The sequence below is a fragment of the Ictidomys tridecemlineatus genome, chromosome 4, assembly GCF_052094955.1.
Source record: "Ictidomys tridecemlineatus isolate mIctTri1 chromosome 4, mIctTri1.hap1, whole genome shotgun sequence".
Taxonomy (NCBI): Eukaryota; Metazoa; Chordata; class Mammalia; order Rodentia; family Sciuridae; genus Ictidomys; species Ictidomys tridecemlineatus.
In genome coordinates this window covers 44,797,039-44,817,777 of record NC_135480.1, presented here as the reverse complement: position 1 = coordinate 44,817,777, position 20,739 = coordinate 44,797,039, and the positions used below count along the sequence as shown (strand labels likewise).

At 37.8% G+C, this 20,739-nt stretch overlaps 1 protein-coding gene across 1 annotated transcript; it reads left to right on the top strand.

Annotated features, from left to right (window-relative positions):
- The first annotated feature begins 1,726 nt into the window (after window positions 1-1,726).
- Window positions 1,727-2,508, top strand: LOC101965246 (14-3-3 protein zeta/delta). Its single transcript, XM_040286779.2, has one exon. The coding sequence runs from the start codon at window positions 1,734-1,736 to the stop codon at window positions 2,469-2,471; it is 738 nt and encodes a 245-aa protein (XP_040142713.1). The 5' UTR covers window positions 1,727-1,733; the 3' UTR covers window positions 2,472-2,508.
- Window positions 2,509-20,739: the final 18,231 nt, after the last annotated feature.

Sequence of the window (20,739 nt, the reverse complement as noted above, 5' to 3'; positions counted from 1 at the left end):
ATTGATGACTAAATACAGGTGTATTTTAAAGTGCAAGGCATTTACACCTTTCACATTTTTCTCAGTTTTTTTTAAATCTATGGAATAATTCTATGAAGTAAGTACTTTTCTAATTTTGCAGATAAGGAAAAGTAGCTGGCACAGGTAAGGAGAATCAAGAACCAAGCAAAAATAATTTGACTTTAAATCTAGTGTTCTTACTGCAAGGCTATGAAAAACATTGGTCAGAGAGAGATCTTTTCAAATCAAGCTAAGGTCAAAGACAGCTTTCTTAAAGTTGAGTCTATAGTAGGACTTGAGCCACACACATTAAAGAAGAGAGATGGGGCCAATTCATTTAATGATCCCATCCTCAAGAAGGTGAGAATATTGTGCACACTGGCCCTGAGGTGGAAAGATCTGGATAGTTGATATCTCTGAAGTTCACCTTGAAGGAATGAGAAAAGCAAGAACCTTTTCTGAACCTCTCTGAACATGCATAGCCCCACAGTGCTGGGGAACTCCAAGCATCTGGGTTTTCCCACTTTTCTGAGAGACATCTAAGATGACTCTGACCCCAAACATCTCTCATCACTGTGCCTAAAATTATGACAATTAAGAATTTTCACTGGGCTCAATGGTACAACATACTCTGAGAAGGCTCGGGGAAAGGACCATCAGTTGTTAAAAATCTTTGTATAGATTTGCTTAATTAGAATGATTTAATTGGCTCCTAATTTCAAACTGATGTCAGAGTAAAAAGTATTTCCACGGGAATTCTAGAAAAGGTAAATAAAAGACACTTGAGGAAGAGAGAGTATGTAGTCCTTAGGGAATTATCAGTTTCCAGTTTCCAATTGCTGTTGTAATAAATTATCACAAATTTAGTGACATATTTATTATACTATAGTTCTAGAGGTTAGAAGTCTGACATGGGTTTACTCCTTTCTCAACCTTTAGATTTTTCAGTTAGTGTCAATTCCTTCCCTCAACCAAGACTACCCTCCAATCTAAATTAGGTTCCCTATCTCCCCCTTTTTCACACTTTGCCCTTTTACTATATAAGGAGCACTGGTAACAATGGTTATTATACAATTGTTTGTGTGGCTATTTGTTCATGCCAACAGAGAAGGAATCCATATTCATACCCACCCCCCATCTGTTAAATCTTCATTGGCTAGCCTGGTTTTCCTGGCACACAGGCACATAGTACTTTCTCATTAAATATTTGTTGAAAGCCAGGTGCACTATTGGGGTACCTGTAGTTCCCGCTACTCAGAAGGCCTGAGGCAGGAAGATTGCTTGAGTCCAGGAGTTCAAGAAGAGCCTGGGCAACATAGTGAGACCTCATCAAAACAAAAAAAGAAATGTGTTGAATTAATGACAAATGGATGATAAAACCTGTGTTCAAACATGTGGGTACTTATGTATTCATCATAGAATTTCTGTAGAACTGATACCTAGATGTGGAATACTGTAAGATTGCCTTCCAAAAAGGTTATACCAACTTATTTGAGAGACTATAAAACAACATCCTCATCCTTGTCAATCATGGATGTTATTAATCTCCTTAACTTTTGGTAATTTGACTAGCAAAAATAAGTGTTTATTAGTAGAGCTGAGAATTTTTTAGACATTTGTTCACCTGTGAATTCCTTATTTGATTTTTTTTTAAAAAAAATATTTTTAGTTGTAGAGACTGCTGAGTCCCTGTCTGTCTGCTGCCACCCACTCTGGACACAGAACATCCAGTCATGAATAAAAATGAGCTGGTGCAGAAAGCCAAACTGGCCGAGCAGGTTGAGCGATGTGATGACATGGCAGCCTGCATGAAGTCCGTAACTGAACAAGGAGCTGAATTGTCTAACAAGGAGAGGAATCTTCTTTCAGTTGCTTATAAAAATGTTGTAGGAGCCCATAGGTCATCTTGGAGGGTCGTCTCAAGTTTTGAGCAAAAGACGGAAGGTGCTGAGAAAAAGCAACCGATGGCTCGAGAATACATGGAGAAAATTGAGACTGAGCTAAGAGAGATCTGCAATGATGTACTGTCTCTTTTGGAAAAATTCTTGATCCCCACTGCTTCACAAGCAGAGAGCAAAGTCTTCTATTTGAAAATGAAAGGAGACTATTACCGTTACTTGGCTGAGGTTGCTGCTTGTGATGATAAGAAAGGGATTGTGGATCAGTCACAACAAGCATACCAAGAAGCTTCTGAAATCAGTAAAAAGGAAATGCAGCCAACACATCCTATCAGATTGGGTCTAGCCCTGAACTTCTCTGTGTTCTATTGTGAGATTCTGAACTCCCCAGACAAAGCCTTCTCTCCTGCAAAGACAGCTTTTGATGAAGCCATTGCTGAACTTGATACATTAAGTGAAGAATCATACAAAGACAGCAACCTAATAATGCAATTTCTGAGAGACAACTTGACATTGTGGACATCAGATACCCAAGAAGACGAAGCTAAAGCAGGAGAAGGAGGGGAAAATTAACTGTCCTCCCAACTTTTGTCTGCCTCATTCTAAAATTTACACATGAGGCTGGAGATGTGGCTCAAGCGGTAGCGCACTCGCCTGGCATGCGTGCGGCCCAGGTTCGATCCTCAGCACCACAAACAAACAAAGATGTTGTGTCCGCCGAAAACTAAAAGATAGATATTAAAAAAATAATAAAATTTACACAGTTGGCCATTTGTCATTCATGCTGTCCTACAAATAGTTTTTTGTTATGATTTATGACAGGTTTTATGTTACTTCTATTTGAATTTCTATATTTCCCATGTGGTTTTTATGTTTAATATTAGGGGAGAAGAGCCAGTTAACATTCAGGGAGTTATCGGTTTTCATCTTGAGGTGGCCAATATGGAGATGTGGAACTTTTTATATGACTTATAAATGTTTGACATAGTATTTTAGGTACATTGTGGCTTCACTAGGGCTAGTGTTAAAACTGCTTCCATGTCTAAGCAAAGAAAACTGTCTACACATTGGTTTGTCCTGGTGGGGAATAAAAGAGATCATTGGTTCCAGTCACAGATGTAGTTATTGTGGGTACTTTAATGCTTGGAGCACTTATGAGGCTGTAGTAGAAACAGATATCCCATGGATCCTACATGTGTGAATCTTGTGTTTCTGTGGAATAGTCAGTGCGCACAGCTTTGACTACAGCGGCAGAAGTGCTCCTTTAGGCAAAGTTGTGACCCAATTTACTCTGAATAAGGGCAGAAACGGTTCACATTTCATTATTCGTAAAGTACCTGCTGCTTGCTTTCATTAATTTTGCTACACATTTTATTTGTATTTAAATGTTTTAGGCAACCTAAGAACAAATATAAAAGTAAAGATGCAGTAAAAATAAATTGCTTGATAGTCATTACTTCATGTATGTCAAGCACAGCAGTAAACAAAACAAAATCCATGTATTTAACTTTTTTTAGGTTTTTTTTTTTGATACTTGCCTAACATGCATGTGCTGTAAAAATAGTTAACAGGGAAATAACCTGAGATGATGGCTAGCTTTGTTTAATGTCTTATGAAATTTTCATGAACAATCAAGCATAATTTTCAAGAACCCGTGTGTTAAGTTCATGTAAGTGGAATAAAAGTTTTATGAATGGAAAAAAAAAACATATATTTTTACTTGTACAGGGAAACAATATCTTCATTTTGTTTATTTAGTTTTTTTTGTATGGTGCTGGGGATAGAACCCAGTGCCTCATGCATGCTAGACAAGTGCTCTACCACTGAGCCACAACCTCAGACCAATGTCTTATTTCTTGATTTTTCTTATTGATATAAGAGCATTGTAGATATTAACTCTGCTAGATGCAATGCTGCCATCGAAAATTTCCATCTGTCTTTAATAACTTCATTTAAGATGTTTTATGCCTTATAACTTTTCTGTTTGTCCTTACAGTCAAATCAGCCTTTCATGCTGAAGCTTAGGGGGACCCCAAATCATACCCATATCTTTCCTCCCAGGTCCAAGCTGGGCAGTTGGCAATTAGCTATGGCAACGACAGTGTGGGGGGCAAGGAGTAGGAGTGCAAGCTGGAAGATCAGTTGAAAGACTATTGATGGAGTCCTGTTGAGATATGATGGCAGATATGGGGGTAGCAATAAGATGAAGAAAACTGAGGCTCAACTGAGGACATGCCTTGTAGATAGAATTAATAGTATTAGTAATGGCAGGACAAGGAGATGTAAAGGAAGGGTTCAAGAATAATTTTGTCTATTGGGTAAGTTATGGTTCTGTTTACTAAAATGAGGACTGGGAGGAAGGAGAAGAACTTGGCAGGAAGGAGAAAATTGTCTATTTTGGAGTTTCTAGATTTGAGATGTCTCCTAGATATCCAAATGAAGATATCATGTGGCATTAAGAAATGGGAGTCCAAAATCAGAAAGAGATCATAGCCAAAGATATAAATTTAGAAGTCACTGGTATTATGATCATATATAAAGATACTATATAAAGATCACCAGCCTGGATGAAATTTCCCAGGGAGAAAAATAAATTGAGAGACAAGAAAGAAGCCTAGTATTGAACCTTGGGGCATGTCAAGGCTCCAAGGACAAGAATAGAAAGAAGAGAAACAAGAAAAGAGGACATAAAGAAGGGGACCCAAAGAGGGAGAAAACTCAGGTGAATGTATTGTCAAAGAAGCCAACAGAAGACTGTTTTAAGAAGTAAGGCACTGTCGATTGCCTTAAATGCTGCTTCAAAGTTGAGGACAGAAGTACAACTACTAGAAACAGCAACAGGAAAGTCCCTGGGATTCTCAACAAAAACAACTTCAGTAATAGGAAGCACAGAAAATTCCATTTACATGAGAAATGATGTCAACTCTTTCAGTAGTTCCATTGTAAAAGGGAGCAGAAAAAGATAATAGCAGCTGGAGGAGACTGTGGGTTTAAGGGAGGGTTGGTTTTTAAATTTTTGTTGTTTTTTAAAGATCAAATAAACTAGACAGAGAATGATCCAGTAAGACCGAAGAAAAATGAATTAAGAAAGTAGGAGAGTAAATGCAGGAGTTAACTCTTCTGCATTCATTAGTTCTAATAGACCAGTCAAGCAAGGCTCTTGACTTTCATGGTATATAATTATATCATCTGAAATTACACCCTCCAAAAAAAACTAATGGCACTTCCCAAGTAAGTGATTATGATAAAGGTCAGGACAGTAGTATTTTTTTTCGGGGGAGGGGGGAAGCAAAAGTTATAATGGAGAGGGCATCTGGAGGGGCTTCTGGATGACTGGTAAAGTTCTATTTAAGCTGGGTGATGCATATGGTTTTGCTTTTCAATAATTCCATAAAATATATATTTGTTTCACAGTTTTGTTTCAGTTTTACTTTATACAATTAATGAAAAATAAGCAATGAAAAAAAAGATAGTATTTTGGCCTTTTAAAAAAAATACCCACACTTATACAATTTGTTTTTATCCTTTTGTGTTTGCTGAAGCTATTAGAACAATGTGAAAAATATTGTTGCTTTGTTCCAGGTTTTAATGGGAATATTTCTAATGTTTCAATTAAGAATCATGTCTGCAGTTATGTTAACAGTTTTCTTCTATTAAAGGAGTGTTTTCAGAAACAGATGTTAAATCTTATCAGATGAGTTGTTGGCATTACTGAAATGATCACATGGGTTTTTTAAAAAATATGCAATGTTAAATCATCTTTGAATTCCTGGGATACACTCATCTTGGCCATAATCTTTAATGTATATTTTTTTACATCTTCTAATATGTGCTGAAATTTACTTGCAATTTCACAATTCTATTTGTAATTTGTCCAGAATGTTTGCATCCATATTAATGAGTTTGGAGTACAGTTTTCCTTTTTTGTGTGGACTGTTCTTATCCAGTTTTATTAACAGGGTTTTGTTATCTTTGCAGCATTAAGAAATTTCCCACTATTCTCTGTTGGCTTGAGAGAGATAGCATTAGTTCTTTTGCTGACTTTCAATGTGAATATTAGGTTTTTAAGGTTTTCTACCTCTCCCTGGGTTTAATTTTAGTATTTATTCTCTTCCTAGAAAATTATCCATGTGGTTATATTCTTTTGGTTCTCCTTCTCTCTCTTGGTTTTCATTTTTTAAAAAACATGTGTATAAAGTTAAGTACAATGGTGCACACCTATGGTCTCAGCTACTTGGGAGGCTAAGGCAGGAGGACTGCTTAAGTTCAAGAGTTCAGGCCAGCTTGGGCAACCTAGACTCAGTTCCCCGCCAAAAATGTGTGCGTGTGTGTGTGTGTGTGTGTGTGTGTGTGTGTGTGTGTGTGTGTGTATTTTTCTGCTTTATTTCACAGGAGCCAGAGAATGTGCTAGTATGACTTTTCCCTGGGGGAACTTACTAGGATGTTCTTTGTGGCTCATCGCATCATCTAGTTTTATGGATGTCCCATTAAACTCGGAGAGTATGAATTTTCCATTAGTAGATTAGTATGTTCTAATAAGGATAGAGCAAGCAATCCTGCAGTGACCAATTATCCCTTTATTATGATAACACAATAAAGGTTTATTTCTTCCTCGCTCTAGTCCAACATGCATTGAGTGACTCTCCAGGGCAGCTCTTCACCATGTGATTCTCTGTATGGTTACTTAGGGACTCAGGAAACTTCCATCTAAATGGCTCTGCCATTTGAACCCCTGGCTGTCACCAAAAGATAATTCTGAGATGCAATACCAGCCTTTAAATGCTTTCGTATTTAAATCATTGACAATAACTGATCTCATTTCACTGGTTATAACGATTCACATCACCCTTCCTTACTGCAAAAGAGCTCAAAGTACAGTCTTCCCATCAGCTCAGGAAGATAAGAACCAGACATGAAGAGCCCAAAGAGTTATTCCCATAGAATATAAAGATCTATTTATGTGTGCCTTTATAGTATAGGAATGTGGAGCATGAACTGTGGAGCCAAATGCAGTCCTGCCACTTACTTAGCTATGTGACTTCAGGCAATTTAGCTTTTCCAGGACTTGATTTCTCTATCTATAAAATGCCAATCTCCTAGCATTGTTATGAGGACTAAATTAGTGTATTTATAAAGCATTTAGAATAATGAAAAATGTGGAAAATCAACATTGTAAAATATCATCATTCACATTCTCTGTCCTTGTGTTGCTTTAGTGCTTTTCCCCTTGAAATCTATTCTTTGTTTTATAATCCCTGCTTTCTATTTTGTTATCACTTACCTCATTTTTCTCTATCCATGCCTTTGTTATGTGTTTTTTATCTCTTGAAAAGAATATAAAACTAGATTTTTTTCTTTTAAGAATATTTATCCTTTGGGCTGGGGATATAGCTCAGTTGGTAGAGTTCTTGCCTCATATGCACAAGGCCCTTGGCTCAATCCCCAGCACCAAAAGAAAAAAAGTATTTATCCTTTGGTAAAGGGATTTAATCACATATGATGGATTAAATAGGTTTTACCTGAATCCTTACACAAAGATTATGCAGTTTTGAAAAGTAACACTAATATTCATGATTTGTGCAGTTTTTAAAAGTTACAATCCCAAGATGTTATAGTTCTAAGATAGCAAATTCATGTTGAATTTTTAGCATTGAGTCATTAAATAATATATCAAATGTGGGTATACAGAATGTGAAAAATATGGAGAAGAACTTTCATCTTTTGTGTGCTGTAAAGACAAAGCAATGTGTAGCTTTGCCACACAGTGAAATATCTCGGGAGACTCATTCTCTGCAAGATTATTCTCAGGCTGATCTACAGACATGTTGATGATATGTTACACACAAATTGAGAGTCTGAAATGCATGTTAATTATCTTGGGATTGGATTAAGAAAACAAAATCTTTTCTGGAGGAAGAAAAGTCCATTCAAGGAAAAAACTAAGTTCAAAGCAAAAGTTGTGCTGATTATTCTCAAGCTATTTGGGTTGCTTATATGTATGTGCAGCAAATAGTTTTTGTTTTTCTGATAAGAATCTCTTAAATTTATATAGTACTTTTCATTTTATATTCTTGATATTGGTCCTTAAAGTAACTAAGATTCAAAATGGTTTAGTGTCCTGTCTAAACTGCCAGGGCTTATAAATGGTATGATGTGAACTAGTTACAACCATCCCTAAGCCACAACCACAGCGAGAAGGCTCCCTAAGTTTACTTCTATCTATGGCATCATAATTATTTGTTCGATTTGTCTTCTCCTTGATATAAACTCCCTCAGGGCAAGAATTGTGCCTTTCTTCTCTGTGGCTCAGGCTCTGCATAATGCTTGTTAGAGAGAAGGTGCTCAAAAAATAAATTATTCCTTACATGTTTGTTGAGAAGGAATGAATGAATACAAAAACGAGCAAGTCTGTGAGAGAAAAATGAACGATGTGATAATAAAACAAAACACTCCATTGTCTTTTAATCAGAAAAGTCAAAGCTCAATTTATGTGCCTATGAGTAAGAAGCAGAGGTTGCTTCTCCACCTCAGATATTAGAGGCCATATGGTATTCTACCCATGTTCAAGTGGAAGTTAATTTGATGAGGCCAAGAGATGAAGGACTCAGAGATCAAGCTGGGACATAATCTCTTGAGTCCTCAAGATCGAAATCTACTAAATCCCTCTCCAAAGGGCATAGTAATCTTCACAGCATGATATCTTCAGTGAGTACTCAACTCAGATAATACCCAATGGCTTTATGGGAAGAGCTGAATACAAGTCTGCTTACATACAACATATGCAAGTTTTATTACAAATCTGCTTCAATTCTCAATCACACTTTAAAAAATTACAATAGAAAACACTGTTTATCATTTGAACACCTTTGCTTTACCACATCAGTCCAAGAAATGTTGGTCATTTCCAACACATTACAGCACAAAACAGCCCAATTAGTACAGATTGTGACAAGTCTTCCGTTTTCTGTGTATAACAGCTTGCCTAAAGGTACACAGCAAATGACAGAGGGAGACCAAAAGACAAAGTCTCTCTTAGACCAGGAAACTTTTTACCTCAACCTACTGTAAAATTTCAAGAAGTTTCAAAAAGATCCCAAAGGATTTTTTGTTTTTATTTTTTCAGGTTTTAATTCTTAACTTTGGTCCTATAGAAACCTCCTAATCCACCAAGCTCAGGATGCCTCAGTTAGATGAAAAAGTGAATGGTGCCCCCTGTAATTATACAGTGTAGCTTGTTAATAGCTGTGTGAGAAAATGCCTTGACCTATGGAAATAGAGTGTTCTGAATCATTAGGAAGATAGCTATCCTATTTTTAGGATGAGAGGGGCTAGCTTATGAGAATCAGCTGTGCTTGCAGAAATAGGCCCTAGTGCTTGGGTGCAATTTATTTTCCTCAATGTCTGCTACTGTCTTAATGTTTGCTTTGTGCTGTTTAAAGAGGTATTGTCTCCCTTCTCACTCAGTGCAACCAGTCTTTTCTTCTACAGGAAGTCAAACAGCATTTGTTAAGGGCTGCTAAAAGCAAAGCCAGTACCATTTGTCTAATTAATGATCAGGGAAAATAAACAAACAAAAAATTATTTTTTGGTAGTACTGAGGACTGAACTCAGGAGTACTTTACTGCTGAGCTACATCTCCAGCATTGGTGGTTTTGATTTTTGTTGTTGTTTAATTGTTTTTGGTGGTGGTGGGTTGTTTGTTTTTGTTTGTTTGTTTGTTTTGCAGTGCTGGGAATTGAACCCAGGGCCTTGTACTTGCTAGGCAAGCACTCTACCAACTGAGGGTGGTGGGGTTTTTTTGTTTTGTTTTGAGACAATGTCTCATTAAATTGCCCAGGCTGGCCTCCAGTTTGAATCCTCCTAAATCACTGAGATTACAGGCAGGCACCACCATGTCTAGCTGAATTGAGCAAGTTGATGATGTACATCTCTCCTTTGTTTCTGTAACTGAGCTCAAGGTAGTATGGCAGGGCTTCTTTGGCAATCAGGAAAACTGTGAGAGAATCCACATGTGACCATTTGTAAGAAAAGAAAATATGCTGGGCCCCATGGTACATGCTTGTAATCCCAGTGGCTTGGGAGGCTGAGGCAGGAGGATCCCAAGTTCAAAGCCAGCCTCAGCAATTTAGCAAGGCCCTAAACAACTTAGTGAACTCCGCCTCAAAATAAAATATAAAATGGGCTGGGGATATGGCTCAGTGGTTAGGCACACCTGGGTTCAATCCCTGGTACCTAAGAGAGAGAGAGAGAGAGAGAAAGAAAGAAAGAAAATAAACCATGTGGAGAGACAAAGCATGCCAGCCCCGAGTTCTAAAGAGACAGAAGAGAAAGATCTTCCTCTCATCTTTGGGAAAATTCTATCTACATGGAACTAAACCCACCACCCTCAGTTGATAGAGTGCTTGCCTAGCATGCACAAGGCCCTATAAGAACTAATTAATGTATTGGGCCTCACCCTGGAAGAGGTTAATCATAGGTTTCCAGGTATCAGAATAGTTTACTAGCTCCACTGTGGCAACAAAGCCACTGATCAGATGTGTATATAACCTACATGTGACTTGCTAAGCAATGCTGGGTACATGGAAAGGTCCAAAAGAACTCACAGCAAAGCACAGCCAGGAAAAGGAAGTCTCGAAGCACCTCAGATCAGCCTTTGTACTTTGTAGAGTATATGGGTAAATAGAGCTCACATGGTCAATTAGTGAATGCAGAGCCACTTTAAAACTCTGCTTAGAGCCTCTCATGGGTTCCCACATGGTGAGCTCCATCCTTTCCTATTCAGGCTATTCATGCCCATTGAGTCACTCAGCCCACTCCTAGGTGTACACCTGGCCAAAGGTACAGAAAAGGAAGTTCCACACATAGCCAACTTGTCTGCCAAGCAGCCCACAAGTGCTACAGAAATGGTTATTGTTTGCCACCGTAATAAAATCATTGAACAAATTCTGTAGAGCCTTAAATCATAGTCATAAGTATCACCAGGCATAAGCGTCACCTCCAGGAAAGGTAGGAGGGACAGTGAAGTACAGAATTCCAGGGACACAGAAAAGGACTCTAAGGTGTCTCTTACAAAGGCCTTGCACTGAAAATGCCATGGAATTCAAACAATATAATGCAACATCAGAAAAATTACAGAACGCTGCCATTTATAGCAACTAATTCTTCTACTCTACAGTGATGTATCTTTCAAAAGCACTTCAAAAATCACCATGAAGGTCACAGGCCAAAAAAGGAGGCAAGATCATAAAAAGTGACATCTGTTGCTCGTAAGCATTTAGCTTTTGTGTGACTGTAGCCAGGAGAGGACTTAATCTGCATCTTACAGCCAGGTTGGACTTCTGAAAAAGCTCATGCTGGCTAAGTAAGTATCCAATTCATAGACTAAGACCACCTCAGCAAAGGAAAGGTCAGATACATGTTTTGTGGTACCTAAAGCTTATTCAATTTAGGGACCCTGTTTAAGTAAAAGAATATAAGCTTTCAAATCCCAGAGGAAGTTCCAAACATGGCCTAAATTGCTAGGCACTTTGCAGGGTCTTAGAAGCAGCCTCAGCTAGTATGAGGTCTTAAACCAGTGGTTCCCAATCTTTTCTGAACCTTAAAAACACTTGGGGAGTGTTTACAAAAACCTCTTGCCTAGTTTGCACCCAATATCAATTAAATCAGAATGTCTGGGGTGGGTGCCAAGTATCAGTCTTTATAAAGATCCTTAGGTGATTCCAATGTACATGAAAATTTGGGAACCACTGCCTTACGCTTAAGCTTTATTTGCTTCAGGGAAATTGGTCTCTGCATAGGGAGCATGGTTTTCACTTATTTAACACTTGTGGAGCATGCCATATGCCAGGCACTATATCCGAGCATAAAGCACTGTGCCTAATATGCAGTTGGCAATCAGTAAATGCTTGTTGGATGTATAAATGAGAAAGAAAAGATTAGTCAGCAAGGCTCCTAAGTACAACAAAATCTGTTTTTTTTTTTTTTAAACCTGTTGCTTTCCTCTTTGTTTCTTGGAAATAAATGCATGTGTATGGAGGAATACTGAGTGTATCTGCCTGTAGAGATTCCCAAAGAAGTCTGTAAGGACTTAACTACTAAAACTTTGGCAACTTCATCTCCTTTTTCACTTTCCCCATGTTGTAGGGTCTCAAAATTCAACTCATACTATTACTCAAATGTGGAAAGAAAAAATAACAGCTTTGGTTTCCCCCCCCAAAATTAGATATTTATCTGGAACCCTTGTTAGTAGCAAGAAAATAACCCAAAGATCCAATTCAGTTTAATTTACTCCGATCCAATACAGACCCTTGAAGAGCTGCCCCATGTTCAAATTTTTTAAAAAGGATTTAGTGTCTTGAATGGCTTCCCATGAAGATGAGATCAAGTGTATGGAGGAGATGGGTAGCTATGAGACTTCTGGGGAGTGTGAGAGGATTACATTCTTCCCAACTCTAGTCTAGCTTCCAGAATGTTAGTTGTTTCACCTCATTTCAGGCTATCTCCTCAGCTAATGCAAATTCACCATTTTGTCTTTTTTGGATTAGGTGAGGATCCACCATGCTCCCTTGAGTTTCTTACATACATATCATAACTCTAGCTTCCTGGATCAGCTTCTCCCCTCCTACCTCTGCTGCAGAATCATCATGCCCTGCTATGAAAGACTTGTTGGCATGTCCATTAACTCTTGACTCAGAACTAACATTTTGTGAGAATTTAAGGCAGCTCAGGATAGCTAAATATTGGAGCCTCCCTTTGGAGGGGAGATGTGGCAAGCCCTTGGATGGATTGGGAGAAAGCCAAGGGGCAATTTTTTAGTTAAGTCCAACAAGAGTAGTGAGGGCAAGCATTTATCTGCTGGTTTTTTTTTTTTTTCATGGAAGGTGAGCAATGGCGAAAGAATTGGGCTGCATTACACTGCAGGAAGATATTCACCCACGGAAGAACCTGTATATCGCTTATAGTTGTTATTAGTCTTAAGGGAACCTCAAAGTTCTAATCAGCATATAACTTGAAGGAGTGAAAGTACATTGCTTCAGGGGGAGTGACATGGACCTTGGCTTTCAGAAACTGATGGAACAACTATTAACTAGTTTCCTTCCTACCTTGAATTGTCACCCCCTCAGCACCACTGATAGCACAATGCTTTAACACATGGCAAATTCAAATCACAGCAGATTGTGGAATGAATAAATGAATGAGAAATGCTCATCTACAGTTCAGGTTTCTCTCTTACTAGTTCAATAAACTTCAACAAAGCATTTATCATCACATATTGGAAGCTAATCTGAGTATACTACATTCTTCACAAAACCTATGTTCTATTAACATCCCAGTTCTCCCACAGAGACCCATCTCCTGCCCACTGAAACTCTCCACAGCAAAAGAAGTCAGCAGTACTAGCATGTAACTGAAGAGACTTGTCAAGAATGATGATAGGTCTTAAAAAAGAAAAACTCGAGCTCAAATTTTAGAGCCAGAAAGATTGATTTTAAACAAAGATATATTTTACAAACTACAACTTGTAGCAAATAAGCTCATGGAAGCTTCTCTGGTACAGACATCATATAAAAATCCCTAGGCCAACCTAGATCTTCTAATGACAATCATATCAACTATAAATGCCCCCTCTCCTGCCTCCACACTTATTCCCAGGACCAGATGACCACCGCTCCATAGGATAATCTTTCAAGTCCACACAGGAAACCACTGCTCAGGGTTTGGAATTATCTGGGCACACCTGTACCCTTCTTCCCATGGCTATACTTTCTCCCCACCATCTAACTGCTTTCTTCTGGTTCTTTAAATCCAGAATTGCAAAAGGAAATATACATCTTGACTTCCATTGGCAATAAATACTTGAATATCTTGCTCATTCCCTCTCTAGATGAGAGGCTTGGAGAGGAAATGAGAGGAAGAATTTTTTTCTTTTTCAATTAACTTCCATTTCTTTCAAGTCTGAGTAAACTCTGGACCCAGAACAACCAGGATGATATGATTATGGAAACTATTAATCTCCCCATCAAAGGAGAGGCAGCTCATGGTTACGGAGCAGTTGGCACGTTCCTCCAAAGGGCTTCTGCAGAATGAGCCTCCTGGTTTCACTTGCTCAGGGTATAACCTTTTAGGAGTAAGCAATTTCCTAAAAGACAAAATAATCTTCAAGTACTGGGTGAACCATTCTGGGATATTGTGTGCTTTCCCACAACTACCCTTAAGAAATAGCTTAAAACATGTTCAAATAGGATGAAAGAGAAAAAAATATATAGTATTCTTATTGTTAAGAGACTCAAAGTTCATGTGAAATTGCATCTTTAAGATCATTCTGGGGACCGGAGTGGTAGCTCAGTGGTAGAGCACTTGCCTAGCACATGTGAGGCACTGGGTTCAATTCTCAGCACCACCTAAAAATAAACAAATAAAGGTATTGTGTCCATATATAACTAAAAGTTTTTTTAAAAAAAAAAATTTAAAAGATCATCTAGTATCACTTAATATGGGCAAAAAACAAAGGGGTACATTTGGGAGCAAGTCTTTGAATTGCTTTGAATAATGAATACTAATCACAAATATTGAAATAATTTCTGTAGGTCAATTAGGACAAACAACTTGTTGGTTTGTCCAAACCTAAAAATAGAAATTCAAGAATTTAATTTACTAACTTTGTTCCAGGGTCCACAACAGCAATAGATTTATTTTCTTCCTATGATGACAGGTATATAGACTTCTCTGCAATGAGGGAATTAAAGGACTTAGGAATTTCCTCCAGAAGGGCTTGCTAATTGGTGAAGTGAATAATTGTTCCTATTACAGGTAGGAAGAAAAAGTCCAAAATCAGTTGTGCTTTGAAGAAAGCACACTCATGAATTATAAAGACCACCATGCTTCCCAAATTACAGTCACAAAGAAAGAGTGAATTTCTAGAGATGCCAAGTTCCTCCAATGGTATGGGGTCAACAAAGACCACTTAAAAGTATATGATCCTGTTGAGTTGAGTGACATAACCAAGCCATGGTATATGCATCCATTTGAATTATGGGCGATGATTAAAATATACTGCCCTGCCACTGTACTTTGAACATATACTCCTTCCTGGAAGCAAGCCCATGCTTGAGGAAGGCAAACTCCTCCAAAATACAGAAAGTCACCTTGTTCTTTCTTCCTATTCTCCCATTGTCAGAGTCTGTGTGCACATTGGGTCTGGGCAGGAAGGTGTCCCTTCTGTGAAGAGACTATTTCCAAAACTTCAATTTATCATGTAATCACATAAACTGTAAATATAAGGGGGGAACCCATAAAAGTCATTATAAACAGATCCCATGATGTCAAAGGAAAAACAGCTGGAGAAAGGAAGTTTAATAAGCGACCTTCTTTTATTACAATAGGCTTGACGTCATTGATTATTTATTATTTCCATCACTAAAACACAAAGCCATGTGCTTCATTGAGGACCAGGATGAAAAGGATATGTGGACTTTCCTGAGCATTTTAATATCCTCTTATTGACAGTAGATAGAAGATCTGAATAAGGACTGGGAACAGGAAATGATTTTAGTGATTTCATTACAGTAATAGAGAGAAGCATTTCCAATGGCAGTGTTTGGCAGATGGTCTGTTAAGGTTTCCATTTCTAACAGCCTGCAGGTTAACAAGCCCAATATTGATACAAGGTTAGTATGTAATTAACAGAGTATCCGACCAAGCAGAAAAGTTTTTATAAATATATGCTGTAGCCTTAGTAGTGGAACATAGGAAGCTGGCATTTGAAAGTTCATTTAAAATCATTTCACAAAGAAAGGTATTTAGAAGCAGCAAAGAGGTATATATTAAGAGTATAGCTAAAGAACTACTGATGTTCTGACACAAATCACATTGCAATAAAACATGGAGTAAGGTACACCTTCATTCAGTTTATCTCTAGTAAAAAAACAAACATGATTGTAGAACTTTCAGGCTTTTGAGACTTTTCAGATCTCATTGAAAACCTAGTTATCAATCAATTCATTTTAACACCAAACATCACCTTGCTGAGGCGCCTGGAAATTGATTTCTGTGAAACAAAACATTAATATTTGGAAGTTCCTTTGTTATGCGAGATGTGCAGTCTTTAACAATTTCCAAAGTGTTTTTTTTTTAAATCAGTTAATATAATAATCCTATAAGGTAGGCAGAGCTTACCTCCATTTTATACATGAGGATGCTCAGAAAGGTTAAGTGACTTTGGTCAGTTATAGTAACCTTTGATCAGTGCCCACCCCCCTTCACCACTACTGTCTGATCTATTTCTGTTCAATAGTCTATGCATTTTAAACTTATTAGTTGAAATCATTTTTCACATACAATGGACCTTTTTTTAAGGTATACTTTTCACTATGCCATACTTGCTTAAATGTGGGCATGAAATGTAGAGGAAGTCTTTCTGTAACAGGTTGGTGATTTTCAGTGTCAGATACCAATCTTTTACAGAGCTATTTCTAATGAGTTCTAGGAGAATTTGGAAGGTGAAAATGGCTGATTTTTTTAATTACAACTTCTCAATATGTTGTTTCCTTATGAATCCAGTCAGAGACTGTAAACCTCCTAAGTTAGTCCAATGTTTCCCTGTACAACCTCAATTTCTCTTGATGACACAGTTCTTAAAACATCTGTGCTCCCTGGGATTTTGTAGTAAACCCTAAATTTGTATCTCTAACCCCATTTTCTCACTAAAGCTCCAGGTCCATATGGAAATTAGACATTCTCCATTTGAAGGTCCAACACATACTTAAAGCTCAACATGCTCAGAATCGAACGTATCTTCTATTCACTCTCCGTACCATGCCTCCTCTCACTGGGTTACTTCCCCAGCACAGTGAATGATGCCATCATCCATTGATCACCCAAGCCAAAAGTTTGGAATTCATTCCTCCTCTCCCTTGCCTCAAATTAATATTCAATTCCTGTTGATTCTATTGCTAAACTTCCCCTACATCAATCCCCTCTTCCTTCACAAGGCTTTCAGAGTTAAACTGTGACACTTCCAAGTTTCTCAGTGCCTTCAGAGTCAAACTCACCATGGTAATGGCACAGAGGACAGATGTTTTCTTTTGCAATATTTTAAACAAAACCATTTTCCTCAGTCCTGTGAGGTATGTGGTTTAGGCACACATGCCATGAATCAACTGGCTCTTCAGAACCTTCTATCAGGGACAGCTTGCACTGCATCCAGAATTGGGGAGACTTTCACTGCCATGCCTCCCCACAGACATTTTCATATTTTATAGGCTTATGACTTATAGTTGAGAGTTTTTTTAATCTCAAAAAAGAATGGAATGAAGGGCATATTAAGCAAGTAGGGCACAGAAAGACAAATATTGTATGTCCTCACATCTGGAAATGAAAAAAATTTTGATTTCAAGCCAGTTTTTGTGGGGTATATTTGTAACCCCAGTGACTGGGAAGACGGAGGCTGGAAGACAAAAGTTTAAGATCAGCCTGGCAATCTTGTAGGACCCTGTCTTTAAAAAATAAATTAACTAATTAAAAAACTTTTTAAAAATTAAAAAAAGAGGGCATATAGAGCTGTGGTAGAACAACCCTGGGTTTAATTCCTGGTACTGCAAAAAGAAAAGAGCTGATTTCATAGTAAAGAGTAGAATAGTGGTAATCAGAGATTGGGGAGGTTGAGGACAGGAGGTAGAGAGAGGGCTAATGGGTAAAGGTGCCGTTGGTTAGGAGGAATAATTTCTAATGTTCTATAGACCAGTAGAGTCATTATGGTTGACAATAGTTGATTGTATATTTAAAAACTGCTAGTAGAGAAGAATTTTAATATCCCCAACACAAAGAAATAATAAATGTTTGAGGTGGCTATACCAATTACTCTAGTCTGATCACTGCAGTTTGAATACATTTACTTAAATCACACTGTACTCCATAAAGATATACAACTGTTATGTGCCATTTAAAAATAAACATTTAGGGGTCCAGTTTATGGCTCAGTGCCAGAGTGCTTGCCTAGCATGTGTGAGGCACTGGGTTCGATCCCCGGCACCCCATAAAAATGAAAAAAAAATAAAATAAAATAAAGGTATCCTTCTATAACTAAAAGAATATTTTTTAAAAAAATATTAAAAAAATAAGAAATGGATGCAATCACTACATCTCAAGTGGAACTCACTGTAAGTGAAATTATAGATATAGGGATATTTCAGACAACTAAAACAGGAACTATTGCTGAGACCCATAAAAAACTATGACATGGAGCTGGAAAGTTGCTGAGCAGTAATGCAGCTTTGCATTCAGGCTATTTCAGAAATCTATCACTTCAATAATGCTGTGTAACAAACCACTCCAAAACTCAATGACTCAAAACAATAAGTATTTAGTTCTTGCTCACCGGTGTACAGGTTGGCAACTCAGCTAGGTTAGGCTGGACTCCTGAGTGCAGGCTATAGAATGGGTTTAATTTTGCTCCATGCTTCTCATCTTCCATGGACCAACTGCTACCCAGGTCATACTCTTCTTACAGTGAATGACAGGAACATTAGAGGTAAAATTACACAAGCACATTAGAGCACTCTACTTTCAGCTCTAAAAAAATTAGCATTCTACTGACCAAAGCAACTTGGCCCAGCTCAAAGTCATGGGACGGGAAAATACACTCCATATATTAATAAGCCATGGCAAGGACAGATGCACCGAGATAACTTTGAGAATAATGATCCAATCTGCTATAGGCTGCATGACCTCTTTTGTTTACCCCTCTATGCAGACCCATTTCTTCCTCTACTCCTCTTACACATCAATTTAGAATGCAAGCCCCATTAGGCCAAGATTTTTGTCTTCTTTGTCCACAGCAGTATTTCCTCTATGCATATTTTATTTCATTCATTGTTGTCTTCCTGGAAAGTTGCTGAGCAGTAATGCAGTGCTCGAATGATCCGAATAATGCCTATAATATAGCAGTCAATAAATGACTGCCCCACAGAGTGCCCTCACCCTTGTAAGTTATATATGATCTTCAGGAGTTATCTCCTGAGTCAACTGATTTTGCCCAGCTTGACTCAGAAATAAATCTCTTGTTCAACCACACACTGAAAACAAGGAAGAATGTAGGTATATTAAGGGCAACTCTTCAAGAAGTAGACAGAATAAGCAGATGTTCCAGCTGTATTTTCTACATGATATATATGAACACTTACTTTTTTTTTTCCTTTGGGTGGGGGAAGCAATAACTGGGATTGAACACAAAGGCACTTTACCATTGAGCTATAACCCAGACCTTCTTTTTTTTTTTGAGACAGGGTCTTGTTAAGTTGTTGAGACTGGCTCGAACTCATGCTCCTCCTGACTCAGACTCCTGAGTCACTTGGATTACAGGGGTGCAGCACTGCAGTCTGTAATATGTAAACATTTTCATGATCTGGTCTGTGTCAACCTACAGGATGCAAGTATAGTACAGTTCACAGGACAAGCCCTAGGGCCAGGCAAGCCTAGATTCAAACTGTGGGTCAGCTACTTACAACTTATGTAACTTTGGAGAAGTTACTTAACATTCTGAATCTTCATTTTCCCATTTCTATAAATTATCATTTCCATAAATGGTAGCAGTCATCTTCTGGAATTATTGTAGAATTAAATAACCTACATAAAGATCGTTATAGAGTATCAGGCAAATAGTAAACTCCACACAAGCGGTGGTCATTTCTACCAGGAAAATTAAGTCTGGTGTCTTATCACAACCTTAGGTAAATTATGTTTCAATTTAATTCCAACTTGATTATATTAGAGATGCACACACATAGCCAAGCCATAGCTAATCAAAAAAGCACAGATGATGTATACATCCTCTCATCCAGGTATAATTCCAACGTAACATGGTCCTTTTTCAGAATTATGTTCCTTGTCAGGGCCCTAAAGTAGGAAAAATTAGAGTAAAATGAAAATGATTACTTTATAGTGCTACTAAATTATAGAAGTTTGCAGGCATGAAAACAGGGAAATATATAGCTCTGAAGAAAATATAGTTACATGGGCACAATAATCATGGAATAAGGAGTAGTCTAATATTCCAAAATCTTTGGCTAGGAAACTAACTAGAAACTCATGGATGTTTCTTTATCTTTTTGTATTCTTTAATTTTTTTCTGTAGTTGTAGATGAATAACACACTTTTATGGTATTTATTTTTATGATACTAAGGATAGAACCCAGTGCCTCACAGGTGCTAGGCAAGTGCTCTGCCACTGAGCTACAGCCTCAGCCCTTTAGCTTTTATCTTACAGATGCTGCCTGAGTTGTTAAACAATGTATTTAAGCAAATTTGACTTTATGAAAATTAACTTAAGGTCCATCATCAAATTTTAACAATGCAGACTCTGCATCCTATACGGAAATATGAAGCAGATTGATGAACAAATATAAGGTGAGAGCAGAAAGCTGGCAGCATCCACCACAAGGTGTCCTCCTCTTTCCACTCTTTTAGTCTTGCCTGGTTTCCTGTGGTTGTTGCTCTGGGCCTAGGCCAGCCCTAAGGACAACATTTAACCACTCTTGTAGGTCTGACTAGCCCAAAGAATAAGTATTGGACATAGGTCATCTCTTTAAAAACTTCTATCTCTATCTCTATGATTCTGCTTCTTTTCTTTACTACTCTATGAGCAGACTACAGTGGTTCAGGATAGAGTGCTCACTTAGCATATGTGAGGCACTGGGTTCGATTCTCAACACCACATGAAATAAGTAAGTGAATAAATAAATAAATAAAGCTATTGTGTCTAACTACAACTAAAAATATATATATATTTTTAAAAATTAACAATAAGAGATTCTGTTAGTAAAAGGATATCAGTAGGTCGGATGCA